The sequence below is a fragment of the Drosophila sechellia genome, chromosome X (assembly GCF_004382195.2).
Source record: "Drosophila sechellia strain sech25 chromosome X, ASM438219v1, whole genome shotgun sequence".
Taxonomy (NCBI): domain Eukaryota; kingdom Metazoa; phylum Arthropoda; class Insecta; order Diptera; family Drosophilidae; genus Drosophila; species Drosophila sechellia.
In genome coordinates, this window is record NC_045954.1 from 15,203,427 (window position 1) to 15,226,306 (window position 22,880).

A 22,880-nucleotide genomic window follows, 5' to 3' on the forward strand; every position below is an offset into this window, starting at 1 on the left:
AATATATTGTCAGGCTGACATCGACAGGGGCACCGATGGTCACACTGTCCGAATCCGAACTATCGACCTATCGCACTCCGATAGCAGCAGTCGCTACTTGACCGAACCAATCGCTGCCTATCGGGGAGACTGCGTGGCTGCTGCGTTCCGTAAAACGCGAAGAAGCCAAAAAGCAAGGGCAATCGCATCGACAAAAGCACCAAACGCTGGTTCTTTTCAAAAAACTTCAGTGCGCTTTTATTTCCCCGCCGCTGGCGCCGCTTAAAGGAGCGACAACATTATATTATTGAAAATCCTAACGAAAACCGTCAGCCGAAAAGTGTAAACGCGTGAAAAGAAAAGAAAGGAACTAATAAAATAGAAGTAAAACCGCTAAGCGAGTTCCGCAAAATGAGTGGGGATGTGGCTGCCGAAAATGTAAGTGCCCTAAACGAAAAATCCATTCCTTTTTTTATGTAATGTGCAAACGTGTTGAATGGGGGGACTTTGCCTGCCGCCTGCAGCCTGCTTGTCAGTCCCAAAAATCAAGTTAAGTTCTGAACGGCATAATTGTAGGGTGTGCAGGATAGTTGCAAGTGTACCGCTCGCTGCTGGCACCGCTGTCGGCGTCGCTGCCAGCAGAGTGCGTAAAATGCAACGAGCAGAGAAAAAAAAAAGTAAGAAGAGGTCTTTTGGTAATTGACGAAAATGGCGACAATGCAAGTGGGAAAAGGCGAAGGAGGGTGCGAAGCAGAGTGGGGAAGAGCCGAGGCAGACGAAATGTATTTGGCACAGTGTGGCCGCAGCTGACTGGTATTTTTTCGAAACTGGTATTTTCACCAGCCACTCGAACATTGGTTTTCCACAGTTTTATCCCTCAAAAACGCCATTTAACTAACTTAACTCTTTTCCCTGCATTTTCACTGCAACTTCTTGCCTTATTTATGTTCGCACAGCGTCTCAATTTCACTGTTTTTCGTCGATTACTACCAAATTTGGTCACACTGCCCTCTTCCACACACATAATATCACATGTGTTTGCTACTGCTGTTGTTGTTGTTGTATTTGTTGTTGGTTGTGGACCGCTGCGTTCATGTACATATGTAATTGCAAGTGTCCCATTTTGCAATTACACTTCTACACACACATAAATGTGTACGGAGGTGTTCTGTCGTCTGATAAGACAGATGCGCCACCCCAAAACAGCCAAAAACAAAAAAAAGCAGTAACTAGAAAATGCTCGCGATGAATAATGTGCAACCACAATAACAACAATAACCCCGGGGGGATGTGTTTGTGTGTGTAGCTGTTTTAAAAAAAAATATAAAAAAAGCTGCAAAAAGTGTAAAAAAAAGAAAGAGAAACCATTTTCTGTATTCTAAACGACTCTTGTGCGTGTGTTGGTGTCATTGTTTGGCAAGGTGTTTTTTTTTTTTAAAATATATATTAACCTATTCAAAGTGATTCGGAAACAATTTTCAATTTCCTGTCGCCATCGTTCGGCGGCTCTTCTTCTTCGATTAACCCATTGCTGGTAGTTTAAAGTGAATTTTCCTACGCGGCATTTGTTAGGGTTGATTTTCACCACGTGGTGAGCGGATAGACACGAGATAATAGCCAATCATCGCCAGAAATCGAGTAGATCCACAGGAGAATGGCGACCAGTTGGGCCAACACGACGGATGCACAGGTTTCTGGCCCGGATTCACTCTCACTTTTCAGCTGGTCCATCTACATACATACATACGTACTAACTAACTTATACCATCTCCCTTTCTTCTTTCTTCCATCTCGCCGTCTCTCTCGCGCCCGCAGAGCATCCACATACAAAATGGTGGCAGCTGCGAGGTGGTTCAATCCAACGGGGTGACCACCAATGGACACGGACACCACCATCACCACCACAGCACCAGTAGCAGCAGCAGCAGCAAGCATAAATCCTCCAGCAAGGACAAGCATCGTGATAGGGACAGGGAGCACAAGAGCTCCAATTCCTCCAGCTCCTCGAAGGAGCACAAGAGCAGCAGTCGGTACGTATGTAGGAGCAGTTCGATTTGACTCGACTCTATGCGATTCGATTCGATTCGGGCCACTCGTGTCGAACCATCTGGAACAGTCCAAATAGGTCAAAGTCAGGAAAGGACAATGTAATCACCTGGGATTCATAATAGTGCTTATATTAAGAGACAGTTGCTCCCCATGTGCTCATGGTTATAGTTTTTATAATCATACAGTGACAAACTAATGAAAAGGAGTAGCTATCACTTTATTCTGTATTGTTTAAATGGCCTGTATTCTGTCTAAAATGGCCTAAGTTTCCAAGTTCAGTTCCTAAGTAATTCAAATTCTCTCCCATGAAAACGACTTTAGATAGAAGCTTGAACAAAAGGTACATATTTATATGGAATGAGAAGCTGCAATTAGAGCAGATAATTCAATATTATATATAGAGTAATGCTTTCTTCAGAGCTATAGATTAGGCTAAACCATTTCACAAGGAATCCAACTAATAACCCTAACCATTTACATTTTAGCGACAAGGATCGACACAAGAGCAGCAGCTCGTCGTCAAAGCATCGGGACAAGGACAAGGAGCGCGATGGTAACAGCAACTCGCATCGCAGCGGCTCATCGTCCGGCCACAAGGATAGGGATGGGAGCAACAGCAAGCACAAGTCGTCGTCGGGCCACCACAAGAGGTCCTCGAAGGATAAGGAGCGACGGGATAAGGACAAGGATCGCAGCAGCAGTTCATCCAGCCGGCACAAGTCCTCGTCCAGCTCCCGTGACAAAGAGCGCAGCAGCAGCAGTCACAAGAGCTCCTCTTCATCCTCATCGAAGAGCAAACATTCCAGTTCGCGGCACAGCAGCTCATCTTCCTCGAAAGACCAGGCATCGTACGATGGCGTGTTTGTTAAGCCGGAGCCCGTTTCCCAACAGCTGATGCACTCGGGCCCGTCGGATGCTTACCAGATGCAACAGCTCGGTAGCTACGAAGCCGCAGCCGCCAACACCAATTTCAATGGCAATGGAAACGTTGCCGGTGCCAACTATAAGAACGGCTACGAGGAATCGATCGTAGACATCAAGAAGGAGGAGGAGAGCTTTAACAATCTGTCGCAAGCCAGCTCCTGTGACTACTCCATGTCCCAGTTTCGTGCCGATGAGCCGCCGTTCGTGGTGAAGCACGAGCAGAGCTACGCCGAAGAGGACAGCACCATGAACTACAATGATCAGGACGACGAGGCCGACGAGATGAACGACGACGAGGAGGATGTGCCGCTGGCCATGCGCAAGCGCAAACAGGAGCCAACCGATCGTCCTGATGGCGGCATGGATGACGACGACGACGACATTCCGCTGCTGGCGCGTAAGAAGATCAAGAAGGAGAAGATCAAGAAGGAGTCCAAGGAAAAGTCGAAGAAGCGGGTCAAGGAAGAGCCCAGTGAGGATTACGGCAGTGTCAAGCCTAAAAAGAAAAAGATGAAAAAGGTAGCCCCTTTATCATTTTCAACCCATTAACAATCAATCAATGTATCACTGTGTTCCAGGAACCCGAGCCTATAGTATCCCCCGGCAAACGGCAGAAGACGAAGGTGAAGGAGGAGGAGGAGGAGGTGTGGCGCTGGTGAGCTGTCCGATTTATCAAGATTATCATAGAAAATGGTCTAGAAAAATGAGGAAGAGATGGGTGCAGAGCCTTCCATTCAAATGGATACCCCTCACAAAGGTTCAGATGCCAGGGCTATGATCACTTTCGGTGCAAATCCCAGCAACTTGGCCTACTCACTGCGAAAAGGTTATTCGCGGTGAAAGGCCTTTGGAACAGGTGGCGCTGGCTCTCCCGCAGCCAAGTACTTGATTATATCGAGGCGAAGCAACGCTCAGTACGCATTGCTCAGATTCGCCCGAGCTCAAGGCGACCGCTTGTGACGTGTGGCGGCGGCACAACACATGCCATGTGTTTTTGGCTGCGAGAAGTTTTGGATGTCACTGACCTACATTTCCGAAAGTCACACACTCAGCGGACCGCCGACGCACAGTGGCTGCCGCAAGTTGTGGTCCGCCTGTGGCTCGCCGCACAGTGGCGTTCGTGTGGGCGGCATCTGTTGGCGCTCACTGTGCGGCGAGCGACATTCGCCACGAAACGCATGCGCTGCTCCAGCCCCTGCACCCCCCGCACCATGCACAGTTGCGTTGAAAAAACAGCTGAGCAGGCCGAAAAATGCTCATTTGAGGTTAGGTTCGAACGCGGCTGCTCGTTTGCTGCTTTGCGTAATGCGATAGATAAATTGGAAATATACCAAACCAAATGTGGCGCTCTTGGGCGGCATTGCGTCTATTCGAAAAGCAAAGTGTCTGCCTGGTGCTCGGACAGCGGATGGTGGCCATAGCCACCGTTGCGGGCAAAAGGAGAAGAGTGCGACGGAAGAGCGTCCAGGAAGAGCAAGTTCGATGGTGCGACTTGATTAGGGTGCTTCTATTCTTAAAAAAAAGAGGGTGGACCCAATTGTCAGATCTTGATTACTGCTAGCAATGCCTAGCCTATAATCTCTATAAAAACTAGCATAGTAGTAGCACCCATTTATATTAGAAAGTTACTTAATAATATTTCACCGACGATCGGGGGTGCTTAACATTTTGAACTCAACTATAGCAGGTTCAGTCTTCTTATTCCCGCCTGTATGTGAAGCACTAACCCGAATCATCCTACATTCCAGGTGGGAAGAGGAGAAGCGCGCCGATGGCGTTAAGTGGTCAACGCTGGAGCACAAGGGACCCGTGTTCGCACCGCGATACGAACGGGTGCCACGCAATGTACGGTTCTACTACGATGGCAAGCCGCTGGAGCTCTCTGAGGAAACGGAGGAGGCGGCCACGTTCTATGCCAAGATGCTGAACCACGACTACTGCACCAAGGAAGTGTTCAATAACAACTTCTTCAAGGACTTCCGCAAGTCCATGACGCCCAGGGAGAGGGAGATTATCAAAGATTTCCGAAAGTGCGGCTTCCAGGAGATGTTCAACTACTTCCAGGCGGAGTCCGAAAAGCGCAAGGCAGCCAGCAAGGAGGAGAAGCTGATCAAGAAGAACGAAAACGAGGCGCTGATGAAGGAATTCGGATTCTGCATGATTGATGGGCACAAGGAGAAGATCGGTAACTTCCGCCTGGAGCCGCCGGGCCTGTTCCGTGGCCGTGGCGAGCATCCCAAAATGGGCATGATCAAGCGGCGCATCCATGCCAGCGATGTGTCCATTAATTGTGGCAAAGATTCGAAGGTGCCTTCACCGCCGCCCGGATCTCGGTGGAAGGAGGTGCGCCACGACAACACGGTCACCTGGCTGGCCTCCTGGATTGAGAACGTGCAGGGCCAGGTCAAGTACATCATGTTGAATCCCTCCTCGAAACTCAAGGGCGAGAAGGATCACATTAAGTATGAGACGGCGCGACGCCTGGACAAGGTAATCGATAAGATACGTGCCACCTATCGCGACGAGTGGAAGTCCAAGGAGATGAGGGTTCGCCAGCGAGCGGTGGCCCTTTACTTCATCGACAAACTGGCGCTGAGAGCAGGCAACGAAAAGGACGAGGATCAGGCCGATACCGTCGGCTGTTGCTCGCTCCGCGTGGAGCATGTCCAGCTCCACAAGGAACTGAACGGAAAGGAGAACGTGGTGGTCTTCGATTTCCCCGGTAAGGACTCCATTCGGTATTACAACGAGGTCGAGGTGGAGAAGCGCGTCTTCAAGAACCTCGAACTGTTCATGGAGCACAAGAAGGAGGGCGACGACCTCTTCGATCGTCTCAACACGCAGGTGCTTAATGAGCATCTCAAGGAGCTGATGGAAGGTGCGTGCTTACAAATTATCTATCATCATCTTTCCCCATACTTACTCCTGGCTTTTTATTGGCCAACGCAATAGGTCTCACGGCCAAGGTATTCCGTACGTATAACGCATCGAAAACACTGCAAAGCCAGCTGGATCTATTGACCGATCCGAGCGCCACGGTGCCGGAAAAGCTGTTGGCCTACAATCGCGCCAATCGTGCCGTGGCCATCCTCTGTAACCATCAGCGTTCCGTGCCCAAGAGCCACGAGAAGTCAATGGAGAATCTGAAGGAGAAGATCAAGGCCAAGCGGGAAGCCATCGAAAAATGCGAGTCCGAGTATAATGTGAGTATATGCGAGACGATGCTTCTGCACACAGTATGTTTAATTGCTGTAACCCCAATGCAGTCGAGAGACGAGAAGAAGGGCAAACAGCTGGACCGCCTAAGGGATCAGCTGAAGAAACTAGAACTACAAGAGACTGATAGAGACGAGAATAAGACCATTGCCCTGGGCACATCTAAGCTAAACTATCTTGATCCACGCATATCGGTGGCTTGGTAAGTCGTCTCTCCCTTCAAAAGCAGCACATTCCACTCAACGATATGCATGGTGCTCCATCATCCATTTGCAGGTGTAAAAAGAATGACGTGCCGATCGAGAAGATATTCAACAAAACGCAAAGAACCAAATTTCTGTGGGCCGTGCACATGGCCGATGAGAATTATCGTTTCTAAATGGGTTCTCCTCACAGCCACGCCTAGACACAAACACACACGTACGTCGCCTCCTCCACCATCCTCCACCACACCATCAAACACACACAAAATCGAAGAAGATGTAACGACAAATCACCCACCACAAGGCCGGCTAATAGATAGATTCCAGGCTAGTCCCGCCATTGTTTGGCCCACAGTTTATGCAATAGGTAGTGCATATGTCCAGCTTTTGGCCAACGCAGTGGAGGGATTGTTAGCCAAAATGAGCGAGACGGAATGCTGCACTGCATCGTGGTCGTGGAACCGCTTGTACGCGTCTGTTTTGTCTGCTTTGAATCGTTTAATGGGATCAAGTGCACGCCATGCCGAAGTCTAACTTGCGTTATGTGCACACCCAAAACCCAACACCACTCCTATATCGTTATGCAATATGTCAGTTTTATACGTTAAAGGCAAGAGAAGATGTGAAACCTGTGCAAGACGTCGCGCCACCTAAAAACAAATGAGGAGCATAATTTTCTATGCTTTTACAAAGCAATTTTTTTGTCAAGATGCCCTTTCTTATAATTTTACATATAAAACATATATACATAAATATATTTATATCTATGTGTATATTAATATTTGTATATATTTTTTATTTTTAATATACATACATACATTTACATATATATATATATAGATATATATATACATCATATATATATCTATATATGTATTTAATAGCAAAAGCAAACGTAAAATTACACAATTTAGAACGCAACTTTTTTATGTTTACCTATAGTTGATTTTGTTTAGCGAAAAATGTCTTTCACTATTAATTAATATTAATATTACGATTACTGCGTATTTGTATAAGTGAAAACTGAACAGAGAAACACCTTGTAGCCCAACTTTTAGCATAGCATAATTTATTCAATTCAAACTCTGAAGCAGCGCAATTTGCCGACCGCCCGATCCCCCGAAAATGAAGAGCCAAGCCCCATTGGATATATGGATGTCGATGTGGTTTCGTTTTGATTCGTACCCTATGATCATTTTCGTTAACAATTCGAAATATACAAAGGCTAAATTGATTTGCAGACCAGCACCTTAACTTTTCAATACCTTAAGCCCGCAATATGCAGACAGGTTTCAAAACCAATTGCAGATACAAATCAAACCGAGCAATTCAATTCGATTCGATGAACCAAAACTGAACCACAGCCAAGCAAACAGTCGCAGCGAGAGAAACCACTTTAATCTAAAAGAAGGGAACTTTATACATATAGGATCTATAAGTATGTGCAATTAAGTGAGCTAAAACTATACCTTAAACCTGAGGAGGAGGAGCCTTGTAAAAATCGAGCCTTCGCTTGGATCCTTCAGTCGAGTCAGTCGATGGCCGTGGGATTCAGGTGGGAGCATCTAGGAGGAGAGTTAGGAACATCCGCACACCCATATGCTCCGATCCCAACAGCTACGATTATGGCCGTACTTTTAACTAAGCAAATCGATGGAAATTTATATCTCGCGTCACGCCCCCCTCCCCCTCCCCCCTTAGCATAAATGGCAAACGCGCATTGCAAATGAAGAGCGAACGATCTTTATATATACATATAAATAGCAACCCAAACACACATATGATAATTAGTGATTAATGTGAACGCAAACATCTTTGTACGTATGTCGTCGATTCGCATACGGAAGCGGGACAATGCTTTCAAAAGGCAACAAAAAGTTAAATAAACTAATTACGAACACTTCTTCGCCCGCCCAGCCACGCCCCCCGCCCCGCCACAACACTCACATATAAACTTGGCATATTATAATATTGATATAAGCAAACAAAAAACAACAAAAAGTGAAATGATAAGAAGCCCACTATTTTAAATCGAAAGAAAATTAAATGAAAAACAAAATAGCATAAGGTAATGTAATTGTAATGGAATGATGCAAATATACATAAAATATATATTTAATTTTAAAATTTATGTGCCAGTGTTTCTATTTTCTCGTTCAGTTGGGAATTATTCGCATTCAAAAGAAGGGTTTTTAAATAACTTGGATTTGTTTTTGAAATTGGGATAATACTAAGGTAAACCCAAGTTATGCAGCTTACATTTCCCGTTGTTCAAATTTATTTACCACATTTCATAGTCAAATATTCTTAGAACGAACGGATGATTTATAATTAATTAATTAATGATAGTAAGCATATTGAATCAAATTTAAATCACTAACGGTTCGGCGTAGTGATATCGATAACACGCGCGGCGTTGCCACCTCACGCCACACGATTTGACTTTTGCGCTAACGGAAGAGGAAGAGATCGCGAGAAACGACGCGTTTAAAAGAGACTGAAATAAATTCGAAAATCAAGGGAAATTTATAACAATAAACGCCTGCCAAAATGCTGAAATCGTCGGTGCCCGTGCAGCTGACAAAATTGCGAAACAGCGCAGAGGCCGTGGCGTCCATTGCCCGCGAAAAGGGATCCCAAGGTGCCCAAGGACAAAAGCAACAGGTGGACAAAGAGCTATCCACCATCATGGATGACTTGCAGCGGGATTACGGGGATTACAAGTACACGGTATACCGGTGCGCCAGTAAATTTGTGGCGCTGCAAAAGATATTTCACAGTGAGTCAGTCGCCTAGGTGGTCCATTCGGAGGAGTCCCCAAGGATTAACCTTCAAATTGCAGCCGGAAAAATCCCCTACAAGCTGGTTTTGGCCATTTTGGATCGCCATAACTTGAGTGGCGGCCTGGAGCTGATGGTTCCTCCATTCCAGTTGACCTCCCTGCTCCACGATGTATACTTCGCCTGCGAGAAACTGGGCCATTTCAACCAGGATGCGAACTATAAACTGGACAGGGCAACCGGGCTGCTGGCCAACTTCTTCTGGAATGTCTACGATCCGTGGGTTGAGTTTCTGCCATCTTAAGAATACGTCTGATATTTGATTGGTTTCGCTAGGCAACGCAGACACTCCATATCCCTGCTAGAGATCAGGATCACCTTCATACTGCTGTGCAAGCTATATAGCAGCGATCACCTGGTGGGCGACATCTTTGGCCTGCTGGCCGATCCCAAGTCTCAGATCATCTCCAGATATGCATTCGAACAGCTCCTGGCCACGCTGAGCAAGTTACTCAGCTATTTGGGCGAGGCCAAGGCCTATGGCGTTCACAATCTTCCGCTGGCCATGGAGCAGTGCTTTGCTCGCTGTCCACATGGCGTTGGCGGACTGACCGAGCCGCAGTTCCACAAACTCTGGACGGGATCGGGCGTCCAGACGAGATTCCTGATCTATGGCAATCTGCTGGCACTGGTGAAACGCATCGAGGACACCGAGCATTTGATTCACAGCAATTCTTGTGCCGGCTGCCGCAAGGAGCACATTGTGGGCATACGTTTCCGCTGTCAGGTGTGTAGGGATATATCGTTGTGCCTGCCCTGCTTTGCGGTGGGCTTCGCTGGTGGTCGCCACGAGCCGGGTCATCGGATGTGCGAGGTGTTCGTGGAGGATCAGCCGCCATTGCGTTGGACCCGCCATCTGGCCAGGCTGTGCGGCTGGCTGGTGATGCCGCGCAAGACACAGGAGGAGGAGCGTCGCGGCTTCTGCAATGCGCAGGAGAGTGGGCCCGCCTTGGGTCAATCCGCTGCCACGCCCATTCCCGCGGAGACGCGCAGTGTGCGCAGTCAGTGCCAGGAGAAGGACCGCACAGTAGTCCTGCAGCAACAGCAGCAGGAGCTCTGCTCCCTGACAGGGCTAGCCAGCGAGGCGTCCAGCCGGCTGCAGTCCATCATCGATCGATTGCTTTTGCAAAATGCGTGCGTATATTCCCGTTTTCGCCACACTTTTTAGCCAAGCCTTAAGGTTCTCTTGCATTTCAGGAAGCTGGAAACCCAGCTGCAAACAGTGGCCACCGCATCTAGTTCGGAAATATCGCAGTTTCTGAGCGCCCATCAGTGCTTCCTGCTGCAGATCATCGAGGATATGCGACAGCTATCAGTGAGGTTTCCACACATTCGGTCCATAAAGCTGATCTAACTCCATTTATATACACTTCCAGCATGCCTCTGCGGTAACTTCCCCGCCACCTGCGCCAGCTGTTCAAGTGGCGCCTTCAGCTGCGCCCCTAGTCAGCTCCACTTTCCTTAGCTCCAGCACGCCTCAGCGGCAGATGCTATTCGACATGTATGCGCCCGTGGGTGCCAATCTCACGCACTCCAGTAAGAAGAGAACCTACAGCAGATCCACAAGAAAGCTCCTCTAAGTTATTTGTTTCTTGTAGTAAATGGCGCCGACTTGAATCGCAGCTATTTGGAGGCAAACAAATCGGATTACTCGCTCAACGACATAAGCTTGTGGTTCGACCAGCGTCGCTCGAGTGTCCAGCCAGGACAAGGACCTGGATCCCTGCCGGCTCCTCTGCCGCTGCCCATGCCGCTGGGTGCTCTGCTGGAACAGCAACCGGCAAACGGCGGCGATGGCCGCGACACCGAGATGGTAAACTTCAAGCTGCTGCTGCACAAGGTCAAGGAGATCGTCGAGGACTCGTACAGCGACAATGCCGAATTGTCGGCGGCCACGCAAAATCTGGAGAACGTTCTCGATAGCATCATCAAGAGCGAGGAACAGCAGCGGCGCATTAGCACGTGAGGATGCGGATGCCACAATGCCCAACTCCTATCGATTCCAGCCAGACCAAGTCCACTTAGCCTTAAGTTGTAAAGTTTAAAAGTAATCGTGACACAATGACACAACGAGTCATGCATTTATTATAACCTTTTTCCTATTCACATGTGCTTTAACATTCGCGTAAATGTTTTAATTTGTTTGTTTACAACTCTGACAAGAATGCAATACAACAAAATGTTTTTATAAAAATAAACAATGCATAAAACACATTGCTAACAAAGCAGATACATAGATTTGCCAATGCGAAGAGAAGAACAAAACGCATTTACGCCCTATTGTCATCATCATCATCATCATCATCGGTGAATAGCATAGAAGCCAACACATCGCTGGCCATTTGTGCCTTGTTGAGCTGCGTCAGCTGCTCCCGGCGCTGCTCCACACTGGCTGCCGGCTCACTCAAAACCTTCCAGGCGTCCATCTCCTCGAACAGACTGTTTAGCAGCTCCATCTCCATGTCGGCAGGCGACATGTTGTGCTCAGCGACCTCTAGCACATTGAGGTTGCAGTGCAGCTGGAGGAGATCGCGCGTCAGGCGATGCAGTAGCAGACGCAACCGATCGTCCGTTTTGGCGTAAACATGCCAATGCTTTCCGGGATCGTCGCGAAGCAGCAAGGTGTCACACCACTGTGACAGCGGCTGGCGATTGTAGAAAATACGCTGGACAGGATCGGCGGCGATGTTGGAAGACTGAAAGTGAGAGCCAGGATCACTGTCGTCCAGCAAGTCGGAAGCTGTAAGGGATTCTGAGTTAAAAGGGACTACAGGAGCTCTTGACAAAACTACTCACTCGGCTCCTTGTCTGCCTCCTGGGCTTGGATCAACTGAAACTGCAGCTTGGAGACGAGAAGCTGCTCGAATGTCTTGCAATCCTGGGCCGACTGGAATTCCAATTTCAGGGAGCAACGCGCCGTGTGCGTCATAATAACAGCCAAAAAGTCTTGGTGCAGCGTGGCGGGGGAAAATGTGGGTGCCAAAGATTCTGTTTTATCGAGCAGTTTCTTCACATCGAAGGTAATGAGATGGATTTGCCTAGGGGATGCATCCTCGCCAATCTCGTACGTTGCTATCAATACGAGTTTCTCCGCCTCGAGGAGATCGACCAGGCGCAGGCGCACCACCATCGCGGCAGATCGTTCCGGCGGTAGTATTCTTTCCTTCTCCACCGGTCGCCATTTGAGACGCCTGCTATGCTGGTCCTGGCAGGCCCAAAACTGCGCCAGCTGTTCGTAGTCCTCGGGTGGTTGGCCATCTGCCTGCAGAGGCAGCTCGTACAGGCGATGCTCCACGCTGAAGTCGGTGTGTGGTTCGATTACAACAATCGGATACAGCTCCTTGACTATGGTGAGCCGATTGGTGCCAGTGTTGTTGACCAGCAGTGTGCCAAAAACGAAATAATCGCCGCAGATCCGAGTCCATACATCGCCGAGTCGTCGCAGCGGCTGCTTCTCCTCAAGGAGCAGCGAACGCTGGCCCGGCGTGCCGAAGTATAGAAGGTCTTCGACGATGGCGAATTCCTTCTGGTTTTGTATTCGCTGGCTGTTGAGCTCGGCTTCGGCACGGTGCACCTCCTGCAACAGGCTCTCGAAATCCTGAGCGGGCAAGCCGGCATTTTTGGACGTGCTGGGCTCCTCACTTAAGAAATCCTCTTGGAAATCGCAACGCTGGCGCTTGCCATTACCGAACTCCAGCTCCACGACGGCCTGGAAGGGAATGGGACCTTCGACCATCTGGTAGTCCACCACATCCTTGTGATCCGCCACCAGCTCGAAGTTGGCCCCGTGATCCTTGGGCCTCTTTAGGACGACGAGGTGCCTCCAGCACTGAATTAGCAGGTAGATGCCCTGCCGTTGCCACACAAACTTGCCGAATTTGAGGGGCAAATCCTCCGGCGGATCCAGCATGCTCCAGTCCACCTTCTCGTCAGTGGGTTCCTGCTTGGACAGAAAGGGACAAAGCGGTCCGTCGTAGGCCTCCAGTTGGCTGGCTATTTGCTTTAGTTTCTTGTCCTTCAAATCAATGTAGTGCACCAGAACCTTGCGCCGGAATTCGTAGAACTTTAGGTTCCTCGCTAGAACCAATGTGGTGGGGTCATCCCGCGGTCGGCCCACGTGAAGATTGGCGCAGAAGGCCAACCGGGCCGGCTGGAGCAGCATCTCCGGCACATTCTCCTGGACAAATGGCAGCATGGATGCGGAAGCCACAAGATGGATATGGCGACCTTGAATCAAAAGCCCTTCGAATCGATAGCTTCTGAATTCAAGCAGTAGTTATCGATGCGGTGAGCGATACTAGCCTATTTTGAAATATAAATATTAATATTAATAATGTTTCAAATGCTGCTTTTATCGAGAGGTAAATCGTTAATACCGCATAAACGCAATCAGTGTTACATAACCAATCTATGCACTTTACATTCTATCATAATCATGCAATTTCCCATAATAAACACGTATCGATAAGCTGATAACGTTGGCCGTCGACTAGCACCGATTATTCAACAAGTTGTGTCAATCGGTCGAACAGCTGAGCGTTGTAAGTGGGAAGAAGAAGACGGCACACAAACATTGCATTCCTCTCCGCCCGCGCGTTCTCATTTCCCATCTCTCTCACTCTGTCTCTCGCGCTCTCCATCTCTCTCTCTCGCTCCGCCTCTCCACCCCCCACAGCGCTCCACCGCCCGGGACCCACATTCTTGTGTGTGATTTCTGGTTCAGGTTCTGATTTCCCGCGTGTCCTTGTGTGTGTGCGCGCTGCAGTGTCTGTGTATCTGTTACTGTTGCTGCATCTTCTGCATCAACTGCAACGTTACCAAAAATCAAAAGAAAATCGCCAGCAAAAGCTTAATTTTGTTGCTCAGTGCTTTAAGTATTAGCTGTTTGACAGCAGCAAACACACGTAAGAAACAACAAAAACAACGATAAAAGACAACAGCACAAATGCAGAGCAATTGAAGCGCAAACACACACAAACATTCGTTGCGGCTGTAAGAGCGAGACACAAAATAAGGCTAATTTATAAGAGAAAAGTGTGCTGCAAGGAATCGATAAACAACGGGAGTCGAGGAGCGGAAAAGAAGTAACCAATAAATACTGTGAATGCGATATTAAAGAGCGACAACAACCAGCAGCTGTGAATCACTCCGTCCCGCTCCCCCGCGCGCTTCCAGTCACTCCAGTTGCTCCACTTCCAGTGCCGGATATTCGGATTTGGACTCGGATTCGGATACGGATTTCGCTTGGTTCGATTCTGTTTGGTTCGGATCGGTTTGGCTTTGCTTGCCAACTCGCAATCCCACTTGAAGTTCCCGTTTTACCACAAACATGGTGAGTGCTGGCGGATTATTGCCGCCAGTTTCGAGTTGTTTTGGTCAAAAGCGGCAGTGGCAACCAAACAGCAACACCCACACACCACACACACACGCACAGTGCAAGCTTCTTGGCCAGGTTTCGAGCTCCTCCATCGGCGCAGTTTCAATCCAAACTTCGTGGTAAACAGTTGGCCGCTTGCCCACTAAAAGCGCAGTGAAGCCTCTGCGTGAAGAACGTATACAGTTTCAAAGTCCTTAGAGGTTGATTACATGCTACAATATATATTTAAGCGAAGCTTTTCGAAACAATCGTGGAGTTGTTCAAAATACAGTGAAACCTCCATGTATATACATGGAATACACGTTCCGTTTTTGAAGGTCGAAAGAAAAAGAAACATATATATGAAGTACAGTATTAATTCCAGCAGTGAGCAGGAAAAACAAAAAGGAAAAAACAAAGCAGGAAAATAAACAAATTTTGGAGTCCAGATTTGAAGTTTTTTTTTTGACATGTGTAAAATTGTTTATATCATTATAGCACATGTTTAATTCCAATTGATAAAATTTAGAAAAAGAATGTTTAATATTCTAAAACGTGATTAAATTTATTGCCACAGCAATAAATTAATAAATTGTAAGCAGTGAACCGAACTGAAATTTAAAGAACTTGACCGTGGATGGTGCGCGTTATTTGGTAACCCCTGTACCCAGATTAGTTGCAATTCCTAAGGTAATCTGCGATTGAAAAAGGCCCAGACCTGTGGTTGTTTGGAAAGGGTTAAGTAACTGGATGCCTGAGCTCTTGTCTTACTCGAGTGGGCATTCAAATTCGCCGGTGGGAGCAGCACTCGAGATCCATCTGTGCATGAATCTCCGCTAGAAGCTGCGTTGTGTGTCTACCCAGCGGGAGCTGCTTACTAAAGATTCAAATTCGTTTTCGCAGAGCCCGCCCATCGTCACGCGACGGAGTGCGCAGCAGGCGAAGATTCAGACGCGGGCAATGGCCAGTAAATCGAAGACGGGCACGCCAGGGGCGCCGACGGCGGCGGGTGGCTCTGCCGGCGGCATCAGCAGCAGCAGCGGCAGTATCAGCGGCGGATTTAATGCCGCCGATCCGCGAAAGACGAACAAACCGAGCGCAGCGCTCTTGGAGGCGAAACGTCGAGCGCGGAACAACATGCTCAAGAATCAGGGCTGCGGATCGCAGGAGAGCGTCACGGATATATTCCAGAATGTGAGTGCTAACTGACTGACCTCTATCCTCTGTCCTTGTGCGATCCTAACCAAGTGATCTTTAACCATCACCTGCGAAAAGGCTGTCAACAGCAAGAGTATGGTGCGGAAACCCACGGCACTGATCTACGATGAGTCCATGAGCCAGCACTGTTGCCTGTGGGACAAGGAGCACTACGAGTGTCCCGAGCGCTTCACACGCGTCCTGGAACGGTGAGTATATTTGAATAAAACGAAACGAATTAAGCTGATATGTGTTCCCTAATCTCCTCATGCAGCTGTCGCGAACTAAATCTGACGGAGCGCTGCCTGGAGTTGCCCTCGAGATCGGCCACCAAGGATGAGATTCTGCGCCTGCACACAGAGGAGCACTTCGAGCGGCTAAAGGAGACGTCCGGGATTCGCGATGACGAGCGCATGGAGGAGCTGAGCTCCCGCTACGATTCAATTTACATTCATCCGGTGAGCAAGCGCATCCATTGGGATCCATGGAACAGTGCATCCAAGTGCCTGGCTCCAAATTAGCTCATTTTATTGTATTTGCACTTGATTGCTTGCGAAGATTGCGTTGTTTTTAATTCGACGGCTTGATAAATGCAAATTGGAGCAGATTAGATTAGATGCGGCCCATTGCACAGGTACAGTGCGGTGCATAAATGTAAATGGTTGAGTGACTGGCATAAATAAGGCAAATGACTATTCCTCGCAACTTAAAATGCATTTATTCCCCGATTGTAATTCTAATATGTATATTCTCGTTGTCATTATCTTTCAGTATTGTATCTTTATATTGCGTGCAATATTAATTTAGTTTGCTCAAACTTTAGTTATTGTTTAGTCTGATTTACGACTGCCCACAGCATTTATTACTTTATATTTCATTAGCTAAATCCTCCTGCAATCTGAAGCGAACTGTAAATTCGTTAAAATAGGCTAGTACTCATACTATTCCATCCTAGATAAGATTCAGTGTTTTAATAGCTCCGAACTTGTTATATATAGAGCACTGATAACCCTATCTGCCTCCCACCCGCAGTCCACTTTCGAGCTCTCCCTGCTGGCCAGCGGCTCTACCATCGAGTTGGTGGACCATCTGGTCACCGGAAAGGCGCAGAATGGCATGGCCATCATCCGGCCACCGGGTCACCATGCGATGAAGGCCGAGTACAACGGCTATTGCTTCTTCAACAACGTGGCACTGGCCACCCAGCACGCACTCGATGTCCATAAGCTGCAGCGCATCCTGATCATCGACTACGATGTGCATCATGGACAGGGAACCCAGCGGTTCTTCTACAACGATCCCAGGTAAAGTGGGCCATTTCTGTTTAGTATTCTCATTCATCGTGTATGTGTTTCAGGGTGGTTTACTTCTCCATCCATCGCTTCGAGCACGGCAGCTTCTGGCCGCATCTGCACGAGTCGGACTACCACGCCATTGGATCGGAAGCGGGCACGGGATACAACTTTAATGTGCCGTTGAATGCGACGGGAATGACCAATGGCGATTACCTGGCCATTTTCCAGCAGCTGCTGCTGCCGGTGGCCCTGGAATTCCAGCCGGAGCTAATCATCGTTTCGGCTGGCTATGATGCGGCGCTGGGCTGTCCGGAGGGTGAGATGGAGGTGACGCCGGCCTGCTATCCGCACCTGCTGAATCCGCTGCTGCGACTGGCCGATGCCCGGGTGGCCGTCGTTCTGGAGGGCGGCTACTGCCTGGACTCGCTGGCCGAGGGTGCGGCCCTAACCCTGCGCTCCCTGCTGGGTGATCCTTGTCCGCCGCTGGTGGAGACAGTGCCACTGCCGCGTGCGGAACTCGCCCAGGCCCTGCTCAGCTGCATTGCCGTGCACCGACCCCACTGGCGGTGTCTGCAGCTCCAGCAGACCTATGATTGCGCCGAATTGCAGGATCGGGATAAGGACGAGGATCTGCACACGGTGCTGCGCCACTGGATGGGCGGACCACCGCCTGTTGATCGTTACCCTACGCGCGATACGGCCATTCCGCTGCCACCGGAAAAGGTGGTCAGCAATGCGGCTCGTCTGCAGGTGCTGCGAGCGGAGACCAAGCTATCGGTGCCGTCGGTGAAGGTGTGCTATGCCTACGATGCCCAAATGCTTCTGCACTGCAATCTAAACGATACGGGGCATCCGGAGCAGCCGTCGCGCATCCAGCACATCCACAAGATGCACGACGACTACGGTCTCCTGACGCAGATGAAGCAACTGTCCGCCAGGGCGGCCACCACAGACGAGGTGTGCCTGGCACACACTCGCGCCCATGTGAATACAGTGCGTCGATTGCTTGGCCGCGAGCCGAAGGAACTGCATGACGCTGCTGGGATCTACAACTCGGTGTACCTGCATCCGCGCACCTTCGACTGTGCCGTCCTGGCCGCCGGGTCAGTGCTGCAGGCGGTGGACAGTGTGTTGCGTGGCGAGTCCCGCAGCGGCATCTGCAACGTCCGTCCGCCGGGCCATCATGCCGAGCAGGATCATCCGCACGGCTTCTGCATCTTCAATAATGTGGCCATTGCGGCGCAGTATGCCATACGGGACTTCGGTCTGGAGCGTGTGCTGATCGTGGACTGGGACGTCCATCACGGCAATGGGACGCAGCACATCTTCGAGTCCAATCCCAAGGTGCTCTACATCAGCTTGCATCGCTACGAGCACGGCTCCTTCTTCCCCAAGGGACCCGATGGCAACTTCGATGTGGTGGGCAAGGGAGCCGGCAGGGGCTTCAATGTGAACATACCCTGGAACAAGGTGGGTTTTCGCATTGATATACACACTTACGAGCCCAACTCATTCCACTCACTTTGCAGAAGGGCATGGGTGACCTGGAGTACGCACTGGCCTTCCAGCAGCTGGTCATGCCCATTGCGTACGAGTTCAATCCGCAACTGGTGTTGGTATCCGCCGGATTCGATGCTGCCATCGGCGATCCCTTGGGCGGATGCAAGGTGACGCCCGAGGGCTACGGCATGCTCACCCACTGGCTGTCGGCTTTGGCCAGCGGTCGGATAATCGTTTGCCTGGAAGGTGGCTACAATGTGAACTCCATTTCGTACGCGATGACCATGTGCACCAAGACGCTGCTGGGTGATCCCGTGCCGACGCCCCAGCTAGGAGCCACGGCGCTGCAGAAGCCACCAACGGTGGCCTTCCAGAGCTGTGTGGAATCGCTGCAGCTGTGCCTGCAGGTGCAGCGCAACCACTGGCGCTCGCTGGAGTTCGTCGGACGGCGGCTGCCGCGCGATCCCGTCGTGGGCGAGAACAACAACGAGGATTTTCTTACCGCCTCCTTGCGACACTTGAATATCTCAAATGACGATGCTACGGTTGCGGCAAGCGGACCCGCCGTCGATCGTCCCGACTGCGGCGATGAGCGGCCCAGCGGGAGCAAGCCCAAAGTCAAGGTAAAAACGCTCAGCGACTACTTGGCGGATAACAAGGAGGTACGAGGACAGCACTGCGTTTATCCCTCAGCTCGCCACTAATCGCTTCTTTTCGTGCCTTTCTCCATCTCAATCCCATGCCATGCAATCTCTGCGCCTCGATACCGTTCCCAATCCCCATTCGCGTGTCAGGCCCTCGAACAGAGTGAGATGTTCGCCGTGTATCCGCTCAAGACGTGTCCGCACTTGAGGCTCCTGCGTCCGGAGGAGGCGCCCCGATGTAAGCCAATGCAGTCCGGAGAAGATTCCCTCACCTTTTGGTCAAGATAATAGCAATTCCTAATTGTGTTACAAGTTAATTCTTCAATAACTTATTTAACATTTTATTTAAACAGGAATGTTGTTTGAAATGCATATAGTGAATACCCTATAAATCTGAAAAAATCAGGAAATCATTTACAGGAAGTGCTATTATTTTGACCAATTTTAAGGACTCTTCTTTCTATTAATGTTCATCGTTTTCTTTGCTTTTTGTGCTTGAAATTGGAAATTGGCTACTTTTCTAAATTATTTATAACTGCTTAATGATTTATGTGCATATGGCATGCAATTTTTTTGAGCTTGGCGGCTGTTTTTTTTCTTTCATTATCTTGTGTTTATTGCGTTTTTTAAAAAGTCTTTGTGCTTCAATCCTTACTGAATCGAAATCCGTGCGAAAAATGACGTTTCTTCGGTTTTCAACCAAAAATCTGCCGTGTGACTTACTTTGATCTACCTTTATCTTAGTTTAAAACATTAGAACATTTGATACATCGCCTGCATGTAAACTGCTTCTTGAGCTACACACTGTTCAATCCTTTAACGACTAACACACATTCTCACCGATTTCCCATCCCAACCAGCACTAGACAGCAGAGCGGAGTGCAGCGTTTGCGGATCGACGGGGGAGAACTGGGTGTGCCTGAGCTGCAGGCATGTAGCCTGCGGTCGCTATGTAAACGCCCACATGGAGCAGCATTCGGTGGAGGAGCAGCATCCGCTGGCGATGAGCACGGCGGACCTGTCTGTGTGGTGCTACGCGTGCTCCGCGTACGTGGACCATCCCCGCCTGTATGCCTACCTCAATCCGCTGCACGTGGACAAGTTCCAGGAACCGATGGCCTGGACACATGGCTGTGCGTGGCGCGAGGATGGATGCTATGCGACGGGGCCCGATGGTCGAGATGAGGATGATGAGAATAATGATGATGACAATGTCGCCGGTAGCAGCATCTGCCTGCGACTGGAGCGCAACAACTGACCCTTAGCCATCCGCGTGCTGGACGCCCTCACGGACTACTTGTGCGCGCTCTGCCCGCCACTCAGACACCTAATCCAGTTCCTGGCCGAGCACCTCTGGCCGCTGCTGGAGCGCATTTACCTAAACCTAGTGCACTACTTCCTGGCCCACTGAGCACCCCATATCCAATCCTCTAGCTCGCATCCGCAACTGATCTGAAAACTGCTGCAGCTGGCAGCCGGTCATCCCCTGGAGATCCTGGCACCAGTCACCCTACCATTTACACAAATACAAATTGTTATCAACTAATGATCTAATAAACAATTCAAGTGTTTTTTGAGTTTATTTTCGAATACACTACAGTGTACAGTTAATGAGATCGAACTTTTTAAGTTCATATTCATATTTCTATTATTCATATTTCTATTCATCCCAGTCTAATCGACAGTTCATCCATGTTCTTTTTTTTCTAGCTATATCTCTAGATTAACTCAATAGTTATTGATAGTCATAACCTAAGCTACTAAAGATTACTTCTTTTTCTGCTGCTTTGCCTTCCCCTTGGAGGCTGGAGTAGGTTGCTGCTTGCGCTTCATTGGCTTCCTCTCCCAGTCGCCGTGATCATTGGAGACATCGCTGTCGCTGTCGGAGAAGTCGTCGCTCTCCTTGTCTTCCGATGAGATGTTTTCTTCGGAGGATTCCTCGGCTTTCTGCGGCGCCTTCTTTGCCTGTATCTTGTTCTGCTTCTCCTTCCCATTCTTCTCGGCATCCAGCTCCTTATCCTGCTCGTACTCGATGGTCACGAATCCGCGGGGTGCCGCCGGCTTGGCTCTTTGGCCAGTCTCCACATTCGCCATTGGTTTCTTCTCCACTTTGATGCCTTGTTCCACCGGTTGGTCATTGCCGAACTGGCAGAGATCCAGCAGGCCCATGGCGGTGGGTCGGAAGTCAACGATGGTGCTGGCAATCTCCTCCAGCTTGCGCGTTTCCATGTCGATCTTCCAGACTTTGATTTCACCAGCGCTGGAAAAGATAAATTTGTATATGTAAAAACGAATATGGTGATGGGTGTTCCTAGTGATCTGGATGTAGCTTGGATTTTCATCGAATAACACACCTAGAGACGGTGGCCAGTAATTCGTTCAGATAGGCGATGGCCTTGACCCTTTCATTGTGTACAGGAATGAAGGTGGGCTGCAAAGTAGGCGCACTTAAGTATCATAGATAACAGGCTGAGAAAGCGCGAATCTTACTGGTGTATCATCTTTGTCCTTAAGGGAAATCCAGACAATGCTACCGTTGTCCAGGCCAATCAGACACTCGTTTCCATCCAGCCAGGTGACGCAAATGGGCTTCGCCGGCATATCAATGCGACGAATAACATTGGCGCCCTCGATGCCCCAGATCTCCATAGTCAATGGACCGCTCAGTGTGAAGTGATCGCCCTGCTTGGACCACGACAAGCAGCCCGGGTGGAATCCCAGCGGAGCCTTGTTCTTTAAATTGGTCTTGTAGGCGACGCGGCCCTTGACCAGATTCCAGGTGTTCAGCACCTGGTCGCAGCCCAAAGATAAGGCCAACTTGCTGCTAGGATGGCAACTGATGTGGGTGACGGCGCGGCCGGCATGGGCCTTCTTCCAAACGCCTTCTTTGGTCCAGCTGCCCACGCGTGTGGCGATCATATGGCCATCGTCGCTCCCGGAGAGCAAGTGCGACAGGTCCGGCGAGAATTCCAGTGTGTTCACTGTGCCAGCGTGCGAGAGTATGATTTGCGACTGTTTCCGCGTGCGCATGTCGTAGACAAAGATCCTGTCGTCGGTACCGCCAGTGGCCACCCAAGGCCACTGCACGGCCACCGATGTAATGGATCCTGCATGGGAGTTGTCCGCAAAAGTCTGCTTCAGCTGGAACTTGACGGGATTGGTCAAGCCGTCAGTCGGCGATTCGATGAGCTTGAAGCCCAGCAAGACCTCCTCGTAGGTGCCCAATATGATCTCGATTTCCGGCGGCATGGCAGCGGTTCGAAATGAAAATGGAAATAGAAAAAAAAAATGGATTTGTCGAATGTCACTAAATTCTATTCAAGAATTTGTTTCTGCTGTCAGCACGTGTTCCAGCGGCAACGACTATTCGAAGCTAAAGGCGGAGAAACATTGACGCCAACATCGATGACATCGATGTCTACGAAAAATCACAGTCATCGATGTTATTCGAGAAATCATCGATGATTTGCCATCTCTATTGCGCATCGGAGGAAAAAAGCGTATATATTATTTTTCCATATTTTCTAATACAATTATTAATAGCATATTACAAATTTAATGTGACTTGCTGGTGGTGTTGGCTGGCGTCGTGTAAGATATCGATAAATATCTGAAAAATAAGTTTTTAACTCTCTCAGTTGTTTCTCATTGAATTTCATAATTTAGTATATTTGTTT

At 49.2% G+C, this 22,880-nt stretch overlaps 5 protein-coding genes across 12 annotated transcripts; 3 read left to right on the forward strand and 2 right to left on the reverse strand.

The window, feature by feature from the left end:
• Positions 1 to 93: 93 nt before the first annotated feature.
• LOC6620361 (DNA topoisomerase 1) lies at positions 94 to 7,150 on the forward strand. 6 transcript variants are annotated; one of them, XM_002044533.2, is made up of 8 exons: positions 95 to 417; positions 1,795 to 2,009; positions 2,514 to 3,471; positions 3,531 to 3,607; positions 4,701 to 5,830; positions 5,905 to 6,155; positions 6,219 to 6,370; positions 6,445 to 7,150. In XM_002044533.2, exons 1-8 carry the CDS (start codon positions 391 to 393, stop codon positions 6,545 to 6,547), a joined length of 2,913 nt encoding a protein of 970 aa, XP_002044569.1. In that variant the 5' UTR covers positions 95 to 390; the 3' UTR covers positions 6,548 to 7,150. The 6 variants fall into 6 exon arrangements, with proteins under 6 accessions (XP_032582207.1, XP_002044569.1, XP_032582206.1 ...); XM_032726317.1 differs by lacking the exon at positions 95 to 417 and adding an exon at positions 1,424 to 1,669; XM_032726316.1 differs by having other exon boundaries at positions 94 to 417; positions 5,905 to 6,370.
• Positions 7,151 to 8,921: 1,771 nt separating this feature from the next.
• Positions 8,922 to 11,329, forward strand: LOC6620362. Its single transcript, XM_002044534.2, has 6 exons — positions 8,922 to 9,150; positions 9,214 to 9,430; positions 9,488 to 10,345; positions 10,409 to 10,526; positions 10,588 to 10,747; positions 10,810 to 11,329. Exons 1-6 carry the CDS (start codon positions 8,922 to 8,924, stop codon positions 11,175 to 11,177), a joined length of 1,950 nt encoding a protein of 649 aa, XP_002044570.1. The 3' UTR covers positions 11,178 to 11,329.
• LOC6620363 lies at positions 11,260 to 13,525 on the reverse strand. The gene is made up of 2 exons (XM_002044535.2): positions 12,008 to 13,525; positions 11,260 to 11,951 (listed from the first exon to the last, which is right to left on the reverse strand). Exons 1-2 carry the CDS (start codon positions 13,404 to 13,406, stop codon positions 11,482 to 11,484), a joined length of 1,869 nt encoding a protein of 622 aa, XP_002044571.1. The 5' UTR covers positions 13,407 to 13,525; the 3' UTR covers positions 11,260 to 11,481.
• A 285-nt stretch (positions 13,526 to 13,810) lies between these two features.
• Positions 13,811 to 20,774, forward strand: LOC6620364 (histone deacetylase 6). 3 transcript variants are annotated; one of them, XM_032726313.1, is made up of 9 exons: positions 13,817 to 14,543; positions 15,471 to 15,761; positions 15,843 to 15,973; positions 16,039 to 16,222; positions 16,797 to 17,068; positions 17,122 to 18,529; positions 18,589 to 19,221; positions 19,354 to 19,441; positions 20,064 to 20,774. In XM_032726313.1, the coding sequence occupies exons 1-9, from the start codon at positions 14,541 to 14,543 to the stop codon at positions 20,459 to 20,461; spliced, it is 3,408 nt and encodes a 1,135-aa protein (XP_032582204.1). In that variant the 5' UTR covers positions 13,817 to 14,540; the 3' UTR covers positions 20,462 to 20,774. The 3 variants fall into 3 exon arrangements, with proteins under 3 accessions (XP_002044572.2, XP_032582205.1, XP_032582204.1); XM_002044536.2 differs by lacking the exon at positions 19,354 to 19,441 and having other exon boundaries at positions 13,811 to 14,543; positions 20,064 to 20,157; XM_032726314.1 differs by lacking the exon at positions 19,354 to 19,441 and having other exon boundaries at positions 13,811 to 14,543; positions 18,589 to 19,182; positions 20,064 to 20,157.
• On the reverse strand, positions 20,765 to 22,664 carry LOC6620366 (p21-activated protein kinase-interacting protein 1-like). The gene is made up of 3 exons (XM_002044538.2): positions 21,694 to 22,664; positions 21,558 to 21,634; positions 20,765 to 21,463 (listed from the first exon to the last, which is right to left on the reverse strand). Exons 1-3 carry the CDS (start codon positions 22,450 to 22,452, stop codon positions 20,971 to 20,973), a joined length of 1,329 nt encoding a protein of 442 aa, XP_002044574.1. The 5' UTR covers positions 22,453 to 22,664; the 3' UTR covers positions 20,765 to 20,970.
• Between the last annotated feature and the right edge of the window lie 216 nt (positions 22,665 to 22,880).